At 36.8% G+C, this 23,443-nt stretch overlaps 2 protein-coding genes across 5 annotated transcripts in view; one reads left to right on the forward strand and one right to left on the reverse strand.

Annotated features, from left to right (window-relative positions):
* nr2c1.L (nuclear receptor subfamily 2 group C member 1 L homeolog) lies at positions 1–20,262 on the reverse strand. 2 transcript variants are annotated; one of them, XM_018251081.2, is made up of 15 exons: positions 20,107–20,262; positions 17,241–17,357; positions 14,223–14,333; positions 13,894–14,124; positions 13,255–13,339; positions 12,304–12,483; positions 10,788–10,935; positions 10,018–10,105; positions 9,042–9,226; positions 7,768–7,918; positions 6,210–6,331; positions 5,172–5,311; positions 4,843–4,980; positions 3,050–3,155; positions 1–1,698 (listed from the first exon to the last, which is right to left on the reverse strand). In XM_018251081.2, exons 2-15 carry the CDS (start codon positions 17,292–17,294, stop codon positions 1,524–1,526), a joined length of 1,914 nt encoding a protein of 637 aa, XP_018106570.1. In that variant the 5' UTR covers positions 17,295–17,357; positions 20,107–20,262; the 3' UTR covers positions 1–1,523.
* The window catches only part of LOC121401488, an 11,559-nt gene continuing 8,377 nt past the window's right edge, over positions 20,262–23,443 (forward strand). Inside the window, exons 1-2 of one of the 3 annotated variants that reach the window (XM_041586308.1) lie at positions 20,262–20,348; positions 23,006–23,188. The gene's annotated coding sequence lies outside the window, so the exon portion shown is untranslated. Of the gene's footprint in view, positions 20,349–20,999; positions 22,123–23,005; positions 23,189–23,219; positions 23,327–23,443 lie in introns of those variants that run through there. The other 2 variants (XM_041586307.1, XM_041586309.1) reach the window with 2 other exon arrangements.

Consider the following 23,443-nt stretch of genomic DNA (forward strand, 5'->3'; position numbering starts at 1 on the left):
TCCAGTGTGGGAATTTTATTCTATAATAAAAAGATACAATATGTTTCTGTTTTAAAAATACAGCCAAAATAGAATTTACAATTTTCATTAAGAGTCAAAACATTTACAGTAGCTATTATACAACATACAGAAGAAGTAACGGTATAAGTCATCATGGAGGCTGGAAAGGAATGGGTGGCTGCACATTTAATTGCAGAGAGGATGGTTGTTAAATAGCATTCTATTAGCCTTGGCACAATGCAGGTTATCAGTGCTGGACTCAAATATTCCATAGTTGATATTGAGATTTAAACGGCTATACTTAACATTATGTTGGTTTCATACCACATCACATTATTTGAATTTAAATAAATATTTGATTTTTTTTTCACTTTTTAGTTCTTTTTTCAAAAGTTACTGTTCACTTTAACCATGTACCTGCCAAGTATTGTAAATTCTATGCTGCCTGCCAGGTTACCCTTCCTTCTTTGATCTGTGCTATGAATTGTGGTTACTGGCAACATAGGACGTAGCAAGATCAAATAACCCCAGCAACAAAAGGGTTAAACATATCTTTAAATTCAAGTGTTCTCATTCAACAGTTGTCACTTTTACAGTGGGATATCAAAAAATATACACAAATGTCAGTTTGTGGTGGAGAATGATGAGTTAATGGAAAGCCAATACATCCAATTGAGTAAGGCATGTTACAAATAACACAAATCACAGTGGAGTGGAAGGATTCGGACAAGTCTCGTTATCAAAACAATTGGCATATCTACATATGTACAGTGTTTCATAGATAGTTTTTTGCTTTTCATAATTTAATTTTCACAAAATGTAACAACTACTTTCCTTGATTCACATTGTTTGACATTGTTAGCAATGCTTCTGTTAAATATTGACACATTCTCACAATACGTTTTTGCCTTGTGTAATTTGATTAGTGCCACAGTGTGGAAACAAACTCGGATATGCATTTTTACTCCATGCAGGAAGGAGAGAAAATACTCTAAAATATATTTTTCTTCTTCGTCAGTTTAGTACATCGATTCTAATACAATATTAACAATATTTCCAATTCAATAAAACTTACTGAATATTCGAAGAAATACAAACGATAAGACTTTTTTTCTGCAGCAAAACACCAAGTTTCTTAAAGAACTAAGGGTAACCACGCAAGAGTTCTTAAAAAGAAAAAACTTGGTATTGTTGCAGGATAAATTTCAGTTTTGCAAAATAATAATATTCATCAGAAAAGAGGAATAAAAGCACTGCTTTCAGTATCTTTGAAAGACCAGGACAATGTGGAACAATAGGCTCAACAACAATATAGAAATGTCGCTTTATTTCTTTATATATGCACACAATGCCAAAAGGCACTATTTTGCAGCGAGCCAGCTAATACCAAAAGAAGGAAGGTATTCTTCAAAGCTGGGATTTAGAAATACGTTTTAAAGAACTTGAAGTCTCTCTTGCCTCTTATTTTCCATGGAGTTATACTCCTTATTTTCTGCAGTCCATGTATTCTCTTCAGAAGCATACTAAGCAGTGAGACCAATAATCTGAGAGTTGTAATCAGAGGTTTCCATGCGCAAAATGTAAGGGATGATACTATCAATCTGTACATTGCCAATCAGGCCTGCAAAGAACAGTTCCTCGGTGATGGCAGCATTCAGCAGCCTTAGAGCAGGCAATCTAAGCAGTAGTCGCGAAAGTCTAAAAACAGTAGAGATAAACATTGAAATTATGTTTTAAACAACATTAAATACATATTAATGAAGAATAACCAGTTATAGGCAACCGCCTACTGAACTGCATCTCTTGACCCCCAATACTGCCATGTTTCCTTGTACCTGTAAATAAAATTCAATGTAGCACAGTAAGGTTTGTTGGCTGCCATTTCAGCCACTTGATATCCTTTAACAACCAGCTCTCTACCATCCAGAAGCATATGCAATTGATCTGGTCATGATTCAACTGTAAGTGCTCTTCGTTAGAGATCGCCGCCAGAGAGTTGGGAAAAGGAAGCCAAGCTGCCAGAGAATACGCCACCAGCCCCATTGTGCTTAGGGATGCACCAAATCCACTTTTGGATTCAGCCAAACCCCTGAATCCTTCACGAAAGATTCAGACAAATGCCAAACCAAATCCTAATTTGCGTACGCAAAGTAGGGTGGGAAGGGGAAAACATTTTTTACTTCCTTGTTTTGTATCAAAAAGTCTGACGATTTCCCTTTCCACCCTAATTTGCATATGCAAATTAGGATTCTGATTTGGTTTGGCCGGCACAAGGATTTGTCTGAATTTGAATCCTGCTAAAAAAGGCCAAATCCTGGCCTAATCCCGAACCGAATCCTGGATTTGGTGGATCCCTAATTGTGCTACACTGCAATTTATTAACAGTTCCTTCCTGTTTTTTCTAAATTACTATAGAGATCTACTTCACTTCGCTGAAAGACCAGGGTTTAGTACATGGACCACTTCCATAATTTTTGGTGCATTGCAGTTTAACTACAATGCAAATAACTATATGGACACATAGTGGGTGATGTATAAAAATAAAAGGGAGTGAAGAAGTCATGTCACACCAGGCATGTTCTCTGCCAGAGTATTTAAGATTTTTCCCCAACATCACAGTGCACTGACAGGCATGATATTGACCTGTTAATGCAAAGAGTGGCTCCCAGTGCAATAGTGTATACGTTTGCATTTCCATGCCAAAATCCACTCCCAATACCATGCCTGTGTGTGTAAAGTGATATTGGTGCAGAAGAATCCAGATAGAACTGCTGCTAAATTGTCTTAACCCCAATAACCAACCCAGTGAATAAATGCACATCTTTTATTGAGAAACTTTTGACCCTGGACATATATTCAGTGATTACATTTTATATGTTTGGCAGTAAGAATATCAGATGTTATGCTCTATAAAAGCATCTGAAACATGAGCAACCTTTGTTTACTCTGCCTGGAACATTCATAAATAGCGAGTAGTTAATTCTATGGTTGAAGCTGAACCCTGATTTGCAAATTTCAGAAAAAAATATACATGACAAAAATGTTTCACCTGTAGGTATCTTCTGGGTAGGTTTTTGTTACATAATCCTGAAATTCCATGTAAGCCTTTTCTTGAAGTTTTTCAATATGAGAAACATTTTCCAGCCCAGGGTGATCTGCAAAACAAAATAAAAAATACACAACTGTATGGGATCTATTATTCTGAATCACCAAACCTTAAAGGAGTGGTTCACCTTTACGTTAACTATTCGTATGTTATAGAATGGCCAATTCTAAGCAACTTTTCAATTGGTCTTCAGTATTTATTTTTTATAGTTTTTGAATGATTCACCTTGTTCTTCTGACACTTTCCAGCTTTCAAATAGGGGTCACTAACCCCACCTAAAAAAACAAATGCTCTGTAAGGCTACAAATGTATTGTTATTTCTACTTTTTATTGCTCATCTTTCTATTCAAGCGCTCTCCCATTCAGAAGTCATTTAATCAAATCAATGCAAGGTTGCTAGGGTACTTTGGATCCTAGCAACCAGATGACTGACATTGTAAACTGGAAAGCTGCATAATAAAAAGCTAAATAACTAATAGTAAAATGAAGGCCAATTGCAAATTGTCTCAAAATATAACTCTCTATGCCATACTATAAGTTAATTTAAAGGTGAACAACCTCTTTAAAGGAAAAATATACCCCTTTTTCAGCTGGGCTGATGTAGAAAAGGTATGTAAACACTTTCTGAACTTCCAGAAATAAATGTTTTTTTTCCTACACAGACAATTCCACTGATTGAAGGGAAACTTCTGATAGTGTATCTCTGTTCAAAGGCACCAGTTTCCCATTCCCCATAGGGCAGTGCCAGACATAGCGGATCTCGGCTGCTGAGAATCTGCTCCTCTGCAGCTTGATACGCCTGAACCCAGATAGATTGCCTAGGCCCTGATGTAAGCACATGTGACAGATTTTTAAGCTTCTTCTACTCCATCACCACTATGCAAAATCTTGTTTTTCTGCAATGAAATCTGCTTGCACCCAGGCAAATGTAATGTATCCACCCAGGCAAATGTAATGTATCCACCCAGGCAGATGTAATGTATCCCAGTGCAGGCACATCAACCAGGATTCTCAGCCTGCGTTCTCTGCTACATCTGGCACTAGCCTTAAGCCTCATACATAATGCTACCCCACCTGTACCTTGTTCCATGGATTCTGTCATCTAAAATCCCTCTGCTGGTGAACAGGCTCAGATTTGTGGGCAGGCCACATAGGCCTGGGCCTAGGGCGTCAAAATGCTGGGGGTGGCATGCCGCCCGCTGGCCGCAACTGAACCTGGCATTGGGGGGGTGAGCGCAGTCGGGGCAGGGTGGTGTGTGGCCTAGGGGAACACCGATTAGAAATCTGGCCATGCAAGTGAGCAACCCACTATGGAAAGCTGAGAGACTTCAAGTCCCTGATTTCATCACTTCACAATGGAACACAAACGTCAGTCTACATGAATTCTTCGACAGCCAGCCGGTGGCTTCTTTACTTTAAAATGATCAGTTCTAAATCCAAGTTCAAAAGGGCAGCAAAGCAGGATATTGGGTTAATTTATTTGTTTGTTTCTGACTATTTAACCTCTGTGAGAAACAACTTTATTTTTTTACATCCCCTTTGAGAGGGATGGGGAAATGGTTCATGTGAACATAGAAAGACTAGCATGTATTATGGACCCAGCTTTGCTCATCCTGAGCATTGGCAGTGGATTTTGGTACAGAAATGCAAGAGTATACCCTTTTACGCTCATTATGAGTAAATAATCTATTCAAAAGTGATTAATAAAGGGGAAGAAAGGGATTGGGATGACATACCAGGACTGAAGAGGGCAATGGCTTTCAGGTAAGCATATTCATATCCATCTACGCAGAGCTTCACCATGCTGTTGCAAAACTCTTGTAATTTGAAGATGTGGTCCATAACTAGTTTCACTTTATCTGATGACAACTTATCTGTCAAAAAATCCAAAATTACTGCAAAGGAGCGCATAGTCAAGTAACTGCATGATTGTTGCCATTGTATTATAACCACAGATGCAATGCTAGTGCATACCTTCCTACATCTGAAAGTCCAAAAAAAGGCCACACCTCTGCATTTAATCCTTCTGTTATTCATTAGAGAATTACATATATACACATCTTACCATGCTGCATGCTGTTGTGAAGGTGATTAACAAATGCAGCTAGTATAGTTTCCACATTCATCACTTGGCAACACTGGGCAAGACCAAGTGAAAACAGTTCATTCCAACATGCTTTTACCAGTGAGATACTATTTTCTTGCCTGGGGAAACACAAATATTGTCTTTTAGCTTGAAAGCTCTTTGGAATGAGTCTCTTTACCTCTTGTATTGTTTGCTTTTGTATGCATTATTGTATGTTTTAATATATACACCCATTTATTATATAAAGCTCTAGAATATGTTGACATTTTATAAAATACATTATAATAATAACCATCTTTATAAATAGTACACACATCAATGCACACTCATTGTATTTGATTATTGTAAAAACCGCAGCTTTCATAAAAAACAGCTTGCTATTATTTTCAACCACTGGTAAACATTTAGATATGTCATCATAGCCAAGATTCAAAGACAGTGCCTCAAGTAAGTTTCTGAAAAATCATAGCCTTCTTGGAAGGAGCATGTTTTTGGAAATATTATATAAATTAGCATTTTAGTGAGTGAGTTATGATATGTACTGCATTTCAGCACTTTGCAGAGCAACCACCTGTTCCTTTACAAACAGGATCAATTATAGCCCAGTAATGCTGAAGTGTGCATTCATGGGACAATATCTGAACTGATGCTTACTCATGTGCTTCTCTGAGCAGTTTCCTAAGATATTTGATTTTTTAATGTGCGAATTACCAGGCTTTTGGCTCTGCAACCTGAATAATGGCAGGACATAGAAAGTGTATAAAGTTAGAGTCACTGCCACTATGGGCAATCAAGACCTGTGGAGCTGCAAACTTACTATTGGTAGTCTGAACTGCTACTGTCTTATAAACAGATTTAGATTTTCTATCACAGTGAGAGCTACAAAATATCAAAACTAATCAAATATATACATTTTAATCTAATTTGCAATCTATTTAAAATAATGTAATATGATGAATTTGCCTTTATTTTAAAGGTACAATTGCAAATTTTTTCTGTGATCAAAAGGATACCCACCCAAGAGACAGGAAGGAAGGAATTGACCGTGCCCAGTGCATGGACAGAAATAATAACCGTGATGCAGACTCACAAATATAATGAACATTCAGATATTCAGGCATTGGTGATGGCATAGTAAGCTGTAAAAAAAAAAAAGGAAAACAACTGTTAGTAAGCTTAAACCATAGCAATTAACTAATTATCAATCACATTTAAAGGGGAATGTTAACTTGTGGGAACTAATAGGGACTTTATAGAGGAAGAAAACAAGTTTTTTTCTTATTTTGCAATGTTGCCAGTGCTTAATTGATCAGGAAATGAAGCACCATCACCCCCAAAGCAAGTTGGAGAAGACAGGACAATGCAAGCTTTTAGTGCTATGCATGCCCTGTCTCTTTGTAACTTATTAGTGTAACACTAATAGCATTGTGATTCTGATTTTCACTTGAGCAAGAATCTGCTACAATTTAAATATGGTAAACAATGTAAACTAATATCATATTAGCATTAGCTAGGCTAAAATCAATATGTTGAATGTAAAACATAATTACTAACATAGGTCCTTATTTGGACAATTAGCTTTCAGCAGTCTAGAACAAGTAAGGAAATTAAAGCAAAGGCATGATTTTTGCAAAGAGTAAGTGTACCTACTACTTGACAAATCAACCCAATTGTTTATTACCTAGCAGCTGGATGCAAGCAGATATCTTCTATAATCATGTTGTTACAAAATAACCTTAAAAGGGGTTGTTCACCTTCCAATCACTTTTTCAGTTGAGTTGTTTTCAGATTGTTCTCCAGAAATAAAGACTTTTTTCAATTACTTTCCATTATTTATTTTTTACTGTTTTTCCAGAATTTAAATTTAAAGTCTAAAGTCCCTGTCTCTGGTGTTTCAGTCTGGCAGCTCAGTAATTCAGGTGCAGATACTGAACAGTTACAATGTTGCAACATTTAGTTGATACATTTGCCTGCAGCATCTCTGGAGCATTAGCAACTATTGTATCAATTCTAACTGCTGCCTGTAATGAAACCCAGAGATTCTGCTCAGCAGGGACAAAGATAAGAAATATATCAACTAAACGTATCAATTTAGAACAGTTTACAGGGTCGGCGACCCCCCCCAAGCGACTTTAGAAGGTGAAAAATGACACTTTACACTTCAATATTAGAAAAACGGTGACACATAGAAAAAGTTATTTCTAGTGATCTATCTGAAAACAACTAGTTGTTTGAAGTTAAATAACCCCTTTAAAAGCAAAAAAAAGTAGCACCACAAGTTATGGCATCACAGTGGAGATTTGCCAGTGTTGGACATAGAATATAACAAAATAAAATAAAAACTGCGTACAAATGTTTTCAAATGATCACGCCCAGATGCGATTAAATCAATAGTGCCTTGTATTTATGTGTGGCCACCAGTGCACATTATTATGCAGTAAAAAATTATTAAGGAAGCAACTTATATTTCATTTCTAGTTCTCCTGTTAAGGAGGAATGCCGTTTCTAAAAAACAGTCGATTTTACACTAATTGTATTCTTAAGGATATTTACTTTTAAGCAAAAATAACCTTACCCTAAATGCAATGTGAACATCGTTCAAAAGTGGTCCTTCAATCTCAACATTGACATCGGGGAGAAGATTAGAACCAGAACCTACACACTCAGATGAGCCCTGTGTAGAATTTTCTGATTGGTTCAGTGCTTTTGCCAATGTGTCAAATGCCCTACAAAACAAACCAGTATGAGGCTTCAGAAATGATGCAGTAGTGAGAATGGTTTTAACGTTTGAGAATGTAGATCTAATTGATGAAGGCATAGGTGGAAAACTGTATTTCATGGTTGTAAAAAATTGTTGTTTGAAACATAGCGACTACAGTACATGCAGATTTTAGTGATTACACTGTGATCCAATGGCAATGTGTAGTGAATAACATTTCACTGGTTATTTTAATGCCAGATAAGCAATGCAACGCATGTATATGTACAACCTCATTTTGTGCATTATTATGTAAAATGTAAATTAAAAGAGAATGGAATGATTTGCAATTCATATAACCTCTGTATTCAATTGCAAATAGTACAAAGACAACATATCAAATGTTGAAACTGAGAAATGTTATTATTTCTCTGAAAGATCTATGCTTATTTTTAAGTTGATGCCAGTAACAAGTTTCAAAAAATTTGGGAGAGAGGCATGTTTGGCACTGTGCTGCATCACTTCTTTTAAAAACATTTAGGAAATGAGGAGACCAATTGCTGTAGTTTTTGAAAGTAAAATGATGTTCCATTCTCGCCGGATACATTTCAGCTTTCAACAGTTAAGGGTCTTCTATATCATATTTTTACTTTTAAAACGTGCCAAGTGCCAACATGCAGGCCAGTTTAGCACCCAAACTACGACAGAGCTATGCTGTTGTAATACATGCAAAATTTGGTCTGGCATTGTTTTGCTGAAATAAGTGAAACCTTCTCTGAAAAAGACATTGTATGGGTTGCAGCATATGTTGCTCCAAAACCTGTATATATTGTTCATCATTAACGCCACCTTCCCAGATGTACAAGCTACTTGTTCCATGTGAACCATGCTGATAGCAACCCAGATAAACTGTCAATAGACTTCTCTTTTGCCTGGACGAAGCAATGTCCACAACTTCCAAAAAGAATTTCAAATTTTAATTCATCAGATCACAGGACAGTTTTCCCACTTAGCTTCAAGCCATTTTATATAAACTTTGGCCCAGAGAAGGCAGCAGATCCAATGATGAACTGTGTTCACAGACAATGGTTTTTGAGCCTATGCAATGATTTCCACTACAAAAACTGGTCTTTTGTTAAAAAGAAAATTACCTGGTCACTTCGCTGTTAGACTGATCATCTTGAGCCAGATCAGAAAGGGATGAATCACCATTGCTCAAGCTTTCAATAATAGAAAACTCTGTATTTGTCTGAGGTAAGTCCTTAGATTTATTGAGATTTGCAAGTGAAGTGACAACATTTGCCAATGTGCTTAAATCCCCCTGACATGCTTCAACCTGTAAAATGATGCATGCAATAGAGAGTTATTAATCTTTTTATATTGGAACTAATCTGATTAGAATATTTGTTTTCTTTCCTATATACTTAAAGGGTATGTACATCTTCTATAATAGCATAACTGAACATATTTCTTTCCAGTTATTGCTGGACTACAATTTCCAGCAAACAATTTATTATCAATAGTTATAGCGAAAATTGCAGCAGCACCCAACCCATATCTCACTATCTGCTGCATTGAGGAAAACTCACTCTAAGACAACAAATGTGCCATTGGAATAAGTATTTTGAACATCATTCATAAATATGGTTGTGTACCTACATCCTGCTGTAGAGCTATACGCTAATCTGGCAGAACTTAAATACAAGTGAAATCATACACAAATATTTCTTTATGGCTATGCACACTACTGGTGAAGTATTCCAAGATTTCCTTACTGCATGGTTAAACTTTTTTTTCCAATTTTCTAACAATGGCATGCTGTAAATCCAAAAACCAAATGTAACTTTCTTTTAAAAATAGCTATTTGAGTGCAACACTGTATATTTTAAAAACATAATTATGTTCTTGTTTCAAATTCCAACAACTGGATCATCCTACTTTGGCCCACTGTTGGTGGTCAAATTGGGAAATGATCCACTTGTTTGGTGACCTTCCCAAAAGAGCAGATCCAACAGTGTATGGAGAGCATAATTCATAATATCTGAATGACTTAAAATTATTGAAACGTCAGGGGGGTACATTGTGCAACAAGAACTGGAAAGTTAGCAAATACTGAAGAAACAATACCTTATTGGGTGTTAGGAGTATTGACTCATTTTTAACTCCTGATTGTTGAATATTCACCAGCATGCTAGAATCCAGTAAACTAGTTGTCCTGCTCAAAGTAAAAGGAAACAAGAAAATATTTCGTTAATATTTAGCTAATTTTAGGATAGCGGATCTGATCCTTGAACCCATTCACAATTAACAAACCAATAGCCATTGTTATTGTGCCTGTGTAGTTCAGGCCGATTTCAGCCTCGCGGGGCACTAGCCTAATGCTATTTTTTTTCTGGATTTGTGCTCGAATGGCATGACTCTGGATTTGTGCTCGAATGGTACAGTTAATGGCATTGGTGAGTCTTGGTAACACAGGTGCAACACACTATTTATCATGCTGTGTAAAAAGTGGAGTGAAACATTACTGGTTATGTTGCTTATTACAACCAATCAGATCTTTGCTTTTTGGTTTCTAACTGTTGATTGGTTGCTATGGGCAATATCACTGGTAATGCTTCACTCCATATTTTACACAGCATGATAAATAGGCCCCACAGAGATGCCTTAAATTAACAGCAGGCTGCAGGTAAGTTCATGGTGCTCTGTGAGCTTGCATTTTTATTGCTACTTTTTATTATGTATCTATCTTTCTATTCATCTTCCAGTCCTAGCAACCAAGTAACTGCTGAAATTACAAACTAGAGTTAAATAATTGAAAAATCACACAATAATAAACTGTTAAGATGAAAAGCCCCTTTAATGCAAATGCTTCTATTAAAATATTTTGCAAAATTCACCTTGATGTTTTGCTCTCTGTAACAAATGTAGTTGTTGCAGCAAGGGGACTTCTCAAATCTTTTCGGATGTAGATTTTCTCTGTTGATGCCGCACAATTGGAGGACTTCTCTCTAGAGACTTCAATAGGTTTTCTCTCGCACTGCACAGCTGTAAACACATCAGTGTGGTAAGAATGCAAATTATTATGACATTCATCTCCATTGTGAAGTGCACTCATGGCTGGGCAGGGTGCAAAGTGAAAAACATGATGTCATACACCGGTTTATTTGTAATTTGCACCCTGCCCCACAATATGTAAATTACTCCTATACATTCAAAAATGACAGCATTATTAGGGACAATACTGAAAAAAATTCCCAAACAATTACAATTCTGCTTGGAAAAAAATATTTTTATGAATAAAAGCTAAGAGTTATTTTTAGGTAAATAACTCCTCTACCTAACCCTCCATACTGCACTCTAAGGGCTCTTACGAGCGGTTGTAGCTGTGCTCCCCTGCGTTCCGTTTTTCTGCGTTCAGCCGCAGGCGAGCGCAGGAATAGACTCATTACATTTTTCCCAATGGGGCTGTACTCACACAGGTGCGTGTAGGCGCCGAACGCAGGAAAAATGCAGCATGTTGCGTCTCATTGGAAAAAATGTAATGCGTCTATTACTGGGCTCCCCTGCAGCTGAACGCAGAAAAACGGAACGCAGGGGAGCGCAGCTACAACCGCTCGTAAGAGCCCTAAAGCTGGCCATAGTCATGCAGATTTTCAGTCTAACAATCTACCATTAACCATTCAGGTTAAAATAAGTAGGAAAAATAACAAATCAGACAATGTTCTGGGCATGAATATACAGACTGCAATCATATGAAAGGTATGTCCAACAAATAGTAGTGACAGTCACCCATTGATATCGTTAGATAGGCAATCCATGCAGAGATATTATCGGTAGCCGATATAAATCTTTTAACCTGTCTGATCAACTGGACGACCGATAGCCATTGTAAGAAAAATTTCAGCCTCTATATAATGAGCTGCTCCTTATCAGAAAGCCTAATAAATGCTGCAGTTGGGGAAAAGCAGATGATAGATAGATAGATATATATATCTATCTATCATCTGCTTTTCCCCAACTGCAGCATTTATTAGGCTTTCTGATAAGGAGAAAGCCATATATATATATATATATATATATATATATATATATATATATATATATATATATATATATATATATATATATATATATATATATATATATATATATATATATATATATTTTTACTGTGGACTGGTAATTTATTTTGAGTTTGTAAAAACCAGAAGTAGAATGTGTGTAGATTTTACCTTGCTTAGAGGAAGAAATAATAAAAAAAACATTTTATAATTAAAGCAATAAGTAAAAAGTATGTTTAGCAAAGCCCTATTTATTGATGTAATGTTGAAAAGGGGGTATTCTGCCCCTTTAAATATAATTGCAATAGGACATAAAAATCTGCCAAAATGATCAAAATAAATCTTTTCTTACAATCCTGTTTCATTCCAAGTGAAATACACCTTTGCAGTCGGCAGTACTGACATCGATTGCGGTAGTGTTTGTTGATGACACAATCTTTTGATCCCCTGCAAGTGTATATTAAATTTTTTCTGATGCTTCTTTTAAAGAACCCTTTGCACCCTTCACATGTTACTGCTCCATAATGGCGACCTAAAAGGAAAAACAACATGATATCACATAATTAGGTCTGAATTTGCAGGCACATATGAATGTTTTTGCTCCAGAGTGGTTGCACCTACCTAGGATTTGGGGGTTTACATAATGTTTGCAAGATTATAATACATCCAGAATGTATGGAGGTGTGGTGTATCCTGTATTCAGATAAATCCAGAATTTATAGATCTTCAATAATATTCAGTGTTTATATTCAAAATAAAATGTTAAAATTGTGATATTGTCAGCCTGAAATGCCATTCAGATAAATTAAATCTTCCACTTGTAAACACCTTATTACAAATAATAATTATACACACACATATATATAGTGAATAAACATCCCCCTCTTGTAAAATATAAGGATATTATAAGTTACAGAGGAATTCTATGACCATATAAAACACGATGCAGAGAGCAGAGTATTTTTATACAGTTCATGGAGCTCAGAGGTGACTTCTAAGCACTGTTTATACAGATATAATTTACAGGATATTCATTGCTCTTGTGTATTATAAATGTATAAACATAAGAAAATACGAGCTCTTTGGTAACAGCTGTGGACTTAGATTAGGCAGCTTGATTGAAAATATTTAAACTGCAAATGTGTTTTGAATAGAATAAATGCCTATCAGGCATTATACAATATAGAATGTTTTAGATCTCAAAAGTGTGTTTCACATGAGGTGATCTACACCAATGTGTGCTTCCTGGTAAACATACAACAGAATTCTAAAAAAATTCCTACAATATTTTACTCTAACTTACCTGAGGCTTTATCGCCACATACTACACACAGTTCAACAAATTGTTTATTTAAATTCTGATCCAGGCTCTGGGTATCTGAGAGGATCTGTAAAAACGATATAAAGGTAAATGATAATACAAAACTGTGTATTTAAATTGTTTTTGGGAGTGGGGGGCAGGGCAATAAATATGCTGATGAAATGTTGTTTAAAGTAAAATGATATAGCAATACAAGTAAAAAAGTAGTATATAGGTAGTATTGTTTAACAATATTTTTTATTAGAAATAGTCTTGACTGCTTTTTGTATTGTTTATAAAACACATAACATGTTATTCAAGCTTTCTTTCATTTCACATCCTTAAAACAATATGTGCACATATAATTTCAACTTCAGTTTGATGTATGTTATAGTAATGGCAGTTCCTCTTAGCCAATTGGCAAAAGAATATAAGTTGTGTGACAAAATATACAGCAGCAATGTGGCCTGCAGAAGTGTATAAGTGCCCTGATAATTAAGCTGAGCAGACATTGCCATCTTAAATAAAACAGAACAACAAACTTAATTTTCATTTCATTGGTGCACTCCCCAGATATTCATAAACCCCAGCATTTACAAAATAAATGTTTAGCAATAAACATTCATATAGGTAAGTGCCTACCTGAATGTGCTGCGCAGGAACATCTGGAGTTGAAAAGAAGAGCTGGTTCACGCCTGCTGCATCAGGTGTTGTTAGAAATACTTTCCCCTGGCTGGAATCCTGCCTGGCAAGGATAACCTTGCTCGGCAGTGAGCCATCATTATTGGTGAAGATAAACTGCTTGTTAGTTCCACTCTGATCAAGTGCTGTTACAATCTGGATCTTTTGACCAGTTTGTGGATCTGTGACAATCTGTGTAAATAAGTAAAATTAAGTTATTGGTTTGTAAAACACCTGCCAAGTTTAAAGCACAGAAATGTAAAATAAAAGATGACTGTCCAGAGGTATACCTGTATCCTCTGTGGTACAGATACACTAGATTCAGATGGTACAAGTTGTATTCTCTGTGTGGTTCCATCCATTAATGCTGTCTGAGAGACTTCTGTATGTGAACGGGAAATCTAGGAAATAGAAAATAAATGGTATACACTAGTTGCATATATGGAAAAACATAATTAGTTACCACTAATATGGACTAGCACTCACAAGTAGTTACTCAAAATGAGTTACCTAGTTGCCAAACCCTAATGACATTCTGGTTACCACTCTAATAAAAAGTTTGTGCTCCAGCAGTTTTGGAGACCTCACCTCTGACAATACCTTATAAATGTTATCATTCTGAATCAATCACTGCACGGATGAATCCAGCTATTACATCCCAATAGCCTCTTTAAATAACATACTTTTAATACTAGCTGGCCATAGACGCAAAGATCTGATCGTATGAATCGAGGATTTGTACGATTTTCGGACCGTGTGTGGAGAGTCCCGACAATTTTCGTCCGGCGGAGATCGTCGTTTGGTTGATCAGACAGGTTAAAAGATTTCTGTCGGCTGCGGGTAATATCTCTGCATGTTTTGCCGATCGTACGATTTTCAGAGCGAGACTGTCACTAGCTTTGGTCGGACATAACTTTCATACGATTGTTGTCAGGGGCAGACCATCGGCTGATCTGTTCTTTGGTACTTTATTTAATCGAATGGTTAGCTGCAGGTCGGGAGATGGGGAAGTCTGATCGTACGTTGATTCGTACGATTGGATCTTTGCGTATGTGGCCAGCTTAAAGGACAATTCTGATCTTGATAATTCTAGAACAAGGCAACAGACAATATGAAATAAAATACTTCAAATAGTGTATTCTTTACATTTAACTTCATAATTACTCGGTAGGTGGAAAAAAGAAACAGTTTTTCCTCCTAAAATTCAGTCTGATTCACAGCTGCATTTTATTCTGTTTGTGTTGGTAAATTTAACAAATACTGAATGGTATAGAAGCTATCCTAGACTCTCTCAGTCTATCAGTTCACTGTAAATGTAAACCAGACCATTTAAGTCAAAGTTAAAGTAAACTTTGTCATCTCAGCAGTATACGAATATACAGTGAGACGAGACGACGTGGCTCCAGCTAGTACATATCACAAAAAGGCACTTAAAAATACACAATAAATATGTAAACATGAAATGTGCAATATATAGGCAGATTTAAGACCATTGTTCTTTCCCTGCATCTTTTTTGTTTAACAAACAAACAAACAAACAATGTAATAAATTTTGGGTAAACTAGCATAAATAACGTAATCGGCTATCTCTTCTCAGTCTGTCAAGGCTTTTTCTAAGACAGCTTTGTCCACATGTCCCAGCAGTTTATTATATAAATCATAATTTCATACAAATGTATGGATCCCATGGTTGCCTTTTAAAGGAGAATTCAACCTGTTACTAAAAAACCTATAACACCCCAGCCTAGCTCCCCCCCCCGGGAAATGCCCCTAACTTTTTACTTACCCCTCCGTGCAGATTAAGGGATCGCAGTTCACCGCAGCCATCTTCTGGGTCTTCGGTAAACTGAGACCGGAGAGCCGGCGCATACGCAGTTGAAGCAATTTACCGGATTGCGACAACTGCTCATGCGCCGAAATGGACGGAAATTGCAGAAGCCCTGGAAGAAGACGTGAAGACCCGGAACATGGCTGCGGTGAACTGCGATCCCTGAGTCTGCACCGAGGGATAAGTAAAAAGTTGGGGGCATTTCCCCCAGGAAGGGGGGCAGCTAGGCTGGGGGGTCTACGTAGGGGAGGGGGGTTTGGGTTGAATTCTCCTTTAAGACACCAGCATCTGTTCTTTGGGCCTGAAGCTGGACAGTCCTTTCTGCTTTGGTATCTCCATTTAAAGGGAATGTCAACCCAAAAACAGCTTTTGCCTATAACATAATTCTAAGCAACTTTGCAATATACATTCATTACAAATTTTCTAGTTCTCAAGTTATTTGTTATTGCTATTGAAAGCAGCGTTTGTCCTTTTCTATTCTCTGACCTGATGGCTTAGAATTTTGAAACAACGTAAGACAAACCAACAGATTATCAAGACTTCGGTCTTTGCTGGGGAACTAAGACTTTTGCAACACTGTTAAAAAAGTAACAACCAGGAGTTACGTAACTGCTTGTTTCAATAGCAGTTGTTTTTACAAATAACTTTAAAAGCACTAAACATTTTTAATAAATGTATATTGGAAATTTGCATAGAATTATTATTTCTTTTATGAGGAAAATTTGTAATTTGGGTTTGACTTGCCCTTTAATTTTGGAGGGCAAAATAGATTTCTGAGAATCTCACTGCCAGTGCTGCTTTAGTTATCACGGTGCTCAGCGAAGCTATGGGCATATTTGCAATAGTGTATAAAAAAAGCTCTGTGTAAATACATGTGTTAAATAAAGATCTGTAATGAACTTTGGTGTTTGTGTAGATAAATGTATAAAAGAGGTGCTAGCCAGAAAACAATCAAATCAAAGAGTAAAAAACAGTGTTCAGCATCACTGCTTTTTTTGTATAAATAATGGATCATAAAGGCTAACAAAGTAAACTATAAACCAGAAAATAATAAACAAGACAAATATTAATATGCAAATAGTGGCTGCTAACCACCCTGGATAGGAGACTGAACACAGCACTGTTATTCTCCCTCTACCAAGACAAACTGTAGAGCAATTGTAGGTCTCAACGTCATCCCATTACCCTAAACTTATTACTAAAATATCCTAGCATCACTATACCGACAGAAACAGATGCAGGTTTATAAAAGCAGTTGCAGAGATGCAGCCACCCAATATGACGGTAGAGTAAAATCGACTTACTAATAAGATGTAAGGCAAATAGCTTCTACTCTATGAAGTGAACAGGTATTGGGGTGACATGCAATACTGTTATATTATCATAATGTCCATATCTAGGGCTGGGCAACTGCCCCTGACCATCGAGCTATAAGCAACCAGCCTGACCATTATGTCACAGGGTGTTGTAGGTTTCTTACCTCTCCCATCTGCTGTTCAATAATTTGATGTGCTATTTCTTCTATAGATGCCATGACTATTATTCACAGTACAGCCATTTGATTAAAGAAAGATAGTAGGAACTCCAATTTTGAAACCTGTTAAGGCAGACACAAATTAGAATCATTTTTGCTAGTCAAAGAATGGAAATTATTTTAGTCAAATATAGAATAAAAAAAGACAAATCAATGCGGTGTTCAGAACCAATTAAAATGATATTTCCAAGGCAACACAGACTGACTGCTATAAACTGGGAAATATACAGAATAGTTTGAAACCAAGATATGACTATTATTCACTAATAAGTCTTTTTTTGTAATTTTATATTTTTCAGACAAGATTACATCATTATTCACGAATATAAGTCAACAACGTTTTGATCAAATTTATTTACAGTCACATTGTCTCAATATTAAATCTGCCATTTGCCTTAATACGCGTCGACTGGCACCAAATCTACAGGTTTTAGCAGATATTTAGAGTCGCTTTTATTCCAGCCCAATATGTGTCAGCTTTTTCCATTTTTAAACAATGCCAAAGATGTTCAAATATATTTTAAGGCCATCTTGGATATTATAAAAATCAGCACACAATCTTATATAGAAGATCATCTGATTTGTTGCTTTTTAGCCCATGCGTTGGGCTAAAATTAAGGTAGCACTATGATGACCGTGTCTGCAGAAGGGAGTGCTACAATGGAGATACACTTGGAATCTGCATGCAGAATATTACTGCTATGTTAATATGTTATTTACATGAAATCAGTGATTCTACTCCTAATCTAGTCTAGTAAGTATGTACAAAGAAGGAATATCTATGACATAACAATATGGGATGGATATAAACAGTTATTTTAAAGGAAGGTTTTCATTTGTGTTATAGATCAGTGCATAGGAAATAAATGAAATTTAATGCTTAAAGCAGTAAAATCACTTCGGACAGATTTGTGAAAAAAAGGAAAAACGCTTTGTGCATGAGCCAATTCATCAATTCACTTTACAGATAGCAGAGAAAGGCTTAGCAATTGGGATAAAATTAAAACTCAAACAGGACTCCTCAGATTGAATTTTCAAAAATTTGCCCCTATTCTTAGGCACCCTCACACACTTGGTGTTTTGTCTGTTGCAGTTAATTGGTGTTTTGTCTGTTACTGTAAAAATTGGTGGCAGAAGAAGGGAAATCGTTTTCCAGCTTCTGTTCTCTGCCTTAGACAAAACACAATGGGTCTCAATTATAAACACTGGGCAAATTTGCACCTGGGCAGTAACCCATAGCAACCAATCAGATGTTTGCTTTCAGTGTTCAGCCTGCAGATGGCTGAAAAAAAACTAATTACTGAATTGTGGAAGTGCTGTGACTTTAGTAGAGCAAGTCAAACTTTCAGGAGATTGCAGCACTCCAAAACCCACCCTTCATGGTTTATCCCAAAAATACAGAATTTAGAAAGTAACTTGCCAGGCAGTGTTTAACAGTAACTTTCCTTTATTAAGCAGTACAGATACATTACCGGGCAGAATCACTGATGCTAAATGAAAGGTTTGCACATGACAAAGGGCTTTGCCCAAAACATGTTGTAGCTGTACAGCTTAATAAAGGAGAGTTGCAGTCACAGTTGTCAAGTTTCTTCTTCTTCTTTATTTTTGAGCTAAACTACTTGAGGTACAGGACCTGCAGGATGAATTTTGCCACACTTACTAATTCCATCCAACCCAGTCAGAAAATGTATGTAATGGTTTAACCCATCCATAATGGTGTCATTTAATAAAAAAAATGACCAGTAGTCTTAGTCAGTTGGGAGGGACAGCTCTGGGGTTATGGCAGCCTGGTGATTTTTTTTTTAGTGTTTTGCCACCAAGTGGAAGGGGGATAAAACAATAACTAAAATGACTGGGAATCACTGCCAAGTGCTGGGTCCTATTTAGTCACAGGAACATATTGCTAGAATACATGCACTGCTGCATTTCAAAGCAATACCTGTTACCTGCTTCATATTCTCAATACATTTAAAGGAGTGGTTCACCTTTTAGGTAACTTTTAGTATGTTATTTAAGGCCCATTATCTAGCAACTTTGCAATTGGTCCTTGTTATATATGTTTTATACTTTTTAAGCTTTTCAGCTTGCAAAATGGGGGTCACGGACCCCATCTAAAAACAAATGCTCTGCAAAGCCTACAAATGTATTGCTATTGCTACTTTTTATTACTCATCTTTCTATTCAGGCCCTCTCCTATTCATATTCCAGTCTCTCATTCAAAGCGAAGCACGGTTGCTAGGGTTATGTGGACCCTAGCAACGAGATTGTTGAAATTGCAAACTGGAGAGCTGCGGGATAAAAAGCTAAATAACTCAAAAACCACATAATAAAAAATGAAAACCAATTGCAAACCTTCTTAACAATATCATTCATGTAAATGTGTATTCCGTCCTCCTCTCACTGTGCAACAAAATTCTAGGCATTGCCCTAGTCTACCATTGAATTTAGAGATCAAATTCTCTGGCAGGAGACACTTTTCCAACAAATAAAACGTAGCCAAGAAGGCAGGTCCCAGCCTGACCAGAGCAGTACAATGTGTGTGTGTTTACACTGACATGATATGGTGGTGCCCTAACAACTTATCATAAATGCGCACACAAAAACCCCGTTTATGGATATGATCAGTAAAACAAAGATTCAAGCAAAGGAAATGGATCAATCCCATTGTTTTGATTGTATAAAAATAAAAAGCCTCTTACACCATAGTAAGGTATGCACACAAATAGCTTGTGGCTGCTTCAGCAAACTGAAGGGCACAAGCTGTGTATAGGCGTCTGTACATTTCATACAAAATAGCACCAGTCACTCATACCGCCCAACAGTCCCGCTTTTCCCGGGACAGTGCCGATCTTCTTAAAACAGCCCGCAGTCCCAGATCGCTGTTTAAAAGTCCCGTTCCGGACAGCTAAGGCAGACGTCACAACTCTCAACTCGCGAGAATATGTCGTCACGCCTCACGTATATAAGCGCGTTGACGCTACACGTAGCTGTTTCATGGGAGTTAGAATGGCGCATAATTGTGTAGCAGAAGGGTCTGCTGGGAAAGCTGTGGCGGTAGACTCGGGTTTATCTTTTCAGCTTGCACGGGCAATAGGGGGCGCAAAGATGGCGTTTGTCAGCTGTGTCCGCTACAAAAATATATCCCAAAAAAACTCTGTAATTAAGTTAAAAAATAGCTTTTATTTAACATAGCAATAAAAAAGTAGACATACAGACCAACTGGGATTCTGCCTGACGCGTTTCATACCATCCAGTACTTATTCATAGGCGTTCATGTCGGAGGGGATGAAACGCTTAAGGCGGAATCCCAGTTGGTCTGTATGTCTACTTTTTTAATTCTATGTTCAATAAAAGCTATTTATTTAAACTTAAAGGAACAGTAACGTCAAAAAATAAAAGTGTTTTAAAGTAATGAAAATATAATTCAGTGTTCTGCACTGGTAAAACTGCTGTGTTTGCTTCAGAAACACTACTATTGTTTATATAAATAAGCTACTGTGTAGCAATGGAGGCAGCCATTCAAAGGAGAAAAGGCTCAAACAGCAGATAGCAAATAAGCTCTGTCTGTCTAATGTTGTTATCTGTTATCCATTAGTTAACCTGTGCCATGTAGCCGTTTTTCATTTTCCGCCATTGCTCCACAGCAGCTTGTTTATATGAACTATAGTAGTGTTTCTGAAGCAAACAGATCAGTTTTACCAGTGCAGGGCAACACTACATGATCTTTTCATTACTTTAGAACACTTAAATTTTTTGGTGTTACTGTTCCTTTAATTACAGAGTTTTTTGGGATATATTTTTGTGTTTGATATATGTGAACTAGGGGCTATATCCCAGCAACCATTGCCCTTTAGACAGGCCTTCTAGACTGCAGCAGATAAGCTTTACTACATTTTGGAGCTGTGTCTGCTACCCCCAGACCTTTCTTTTCTAACGTTCGGCCGGTGGCTGCCACTAATGTTTCTGCTCCCAAAAGTTCATCATAGGTTATTTATTTTTTCAGCTTATTTGTGCTAGGGAAGAAGCAGAAAAAAACTAGTTTCCTGGTCACATGCAATACATGCAAGCAGAAGAATCTATACAAAAAATACAATTTCTTTTTTCGTCTGTGCTCAGTTTTTTTTTTACGGTGCCAGAGGAAAAAGGTCTAACTTTCCTGGTTGCCCACAATACCTGCTGCTATCAAAGCTTATTCTCCCAATTCCAATAGGCCATGCTGAAAATATGTGCTGTGTTTATGTCTCTGGGAAAGAGTTTTTGCCAAATTTAGATATAAATTGGTAAAATTTAAAATTTTCTCTTCATTTACTCTAATTCTGAGGTGTGGTGGTTCTCTGTCAGCTCCACAGCTGGGAGCCCAAGAAGACTGGTGCTGCCAGAGGTTTTTGAACCCCACAGCAATTCATCTTTCTTAATTGGCTTAGTTACCCGTATCTTTTTTTCCATGACATTTGCTGGAGCTCTTTCAATATGTCTATTGAAAATTCCCCCATGGGGATTTTTAGAAGCCTAGCAATGATTGTTTCCTATAGGCAGAAAAAGCTCTGCTCCTGAATGAGTGAGGTAATCTTCCCATTCAGACCAAGTATACTGAAGATGTAGTAGTGTAAACATTTCTGCAAGAATTTGAAGTGATAAAAACTGCACATTCCCTGATCCCAAGTTTTAGTAGTAATTCCCAATACAAAGGTATTAGTGTTTCTAGCAATTTCGGTAAAATCTGGCTGGCTGAGTCCAAAAAGAACTGAATAACCTCACCAAAAACGTTTGGTTAATGTTGGAACATAAAAAGCCATTGCAAGGGTTATGCAAGAATAATTGCCCCTGTGTAAGTTCCCTTATGTGAAATGTAAACAACATATATGTGCAATGTAAAATATTATTTTCTTGGGCATATTTTAGTATAGCTTTTGCTATCCCAAAAAAATCATTGAATGACCCCCCGCATCTGCCATTTATAAAAAGATTCTTACCGGTAATTGTATTGTTTTCACCAATGAGTGGTGTATGTAAGATCAAAGTCCAAAATAACCCAAAAATTGCAGAAATGTTAGTGAAATAATGGTACTTGGATATATATATACATATATATACAACTTTCCCTTGTTTTTTTTATATATATATATATATATATATATATATATATATATATACTGCCTGCAACTTATGCCCAGTTCCTGCTGCTTTTGGTTCAAGACGCTTGGCATAGCGGTGCTGGACACGGACACAGACCATTCCTGTCTGTATTGTCTGTAATTAAAGGGCCCCAGTTGCGACCAGGACCAACCACCTCTAAATGGCCTGTGCCAGTTCATTTATGCTGGAAGGCAGGGCGCTAAGTACAAAAAAATGGTTTAATTTCATGAGCGAGATACACACTACTATGCTATTAATGGTGGTGCATATGTCAGCATGGCAGAAATTATTGATTTTGCCTGCACGCCCCCAAAGTGGATGCTAATTTGCACCTGCATTGGTAAATTGAATGCAGGTTGTGGCATGCTTGGTATTAAAATAGAATGCTATGGGTAAAAAACATGGTGATTTGTGCCAATATTTTGTACTTTGTGCTACTCGATAAGGTTTTATTTATGAAAAAATGTATTAATCATTCACTACAGTGGACAAACTGAGTGGGCTTAATGATTTTAAAGATGGAAACTGAACAAGAAAAACCAGACTAACTTGTTTTTCTTGAAATCATATGACAGCATTATACCTCGGCATTACTTGAGTGTTCAGAGTGGCAAGGCCGACTTGAAAACATAAAGTAACCAGGCAACCAGCTCTCAAACTCTGCCTGGAGACGCACTCAGTGAGGCGAGACCGACTCTGCTTTCTTATCCATTCACAGAGACTGTCATCCCCAGCTAATACCATTGGATTCACTCAAAGTAAGTCACTTTCTAGATTATTACATATCTAGGTAACACATATCTAACGCATTCTGTCTCATTGTTTTTGTCATATCCTGATGTATCCTGTTCCTGAGACTATCGTACTTTGTTGGAAGTATTCCTGTTGCCTGACAGGTGAATACACAGACTTTGTAATATGTATGGCATACTGAAACATAAAATATGTGTCTTTTTTTAGATTTAAAAATATGATATACAGTATACTAGCATAACAATATAATGTAATCATAT

Source organism: Xenopus laevis, chromosome 3L (genome assembly GCF_017654675.1).
Source record: "Xenopus laevis strain J_2021 chromosome 3L, Xenopus_laevis_v10.1, whole genome shotgun sequence".
NCBI classification, from domain to species: Eukaryota; Metazoa; Chordata; class Amphibia; order Anura; family Pipidae; genus Xenopus; species Xenopus laevis.

Coding starts and splice junctions, on each gene's coding strand:
- nr2c1.L (XM_018251081.2), bottom strand. CDS start 17,294: ATGGCATCTATAGAAGAAATAGCACATCAAATTATTGAACAGCAGATG. Junction 14,334..17,240: donor TTGAACAGCAGATGGGAGAG/GTAAGAAACCTA, acceptor TCTATTTCCTAG/ATTTCCCGTTCACATACAGA. Junction 3,156..4,842: donor CATTGCCCTCTTCAGTCCTG/GTATGTCATCCC, acceptor TTTGTTTTGCAG/ATCACCCTGGGCTGGAAAAT.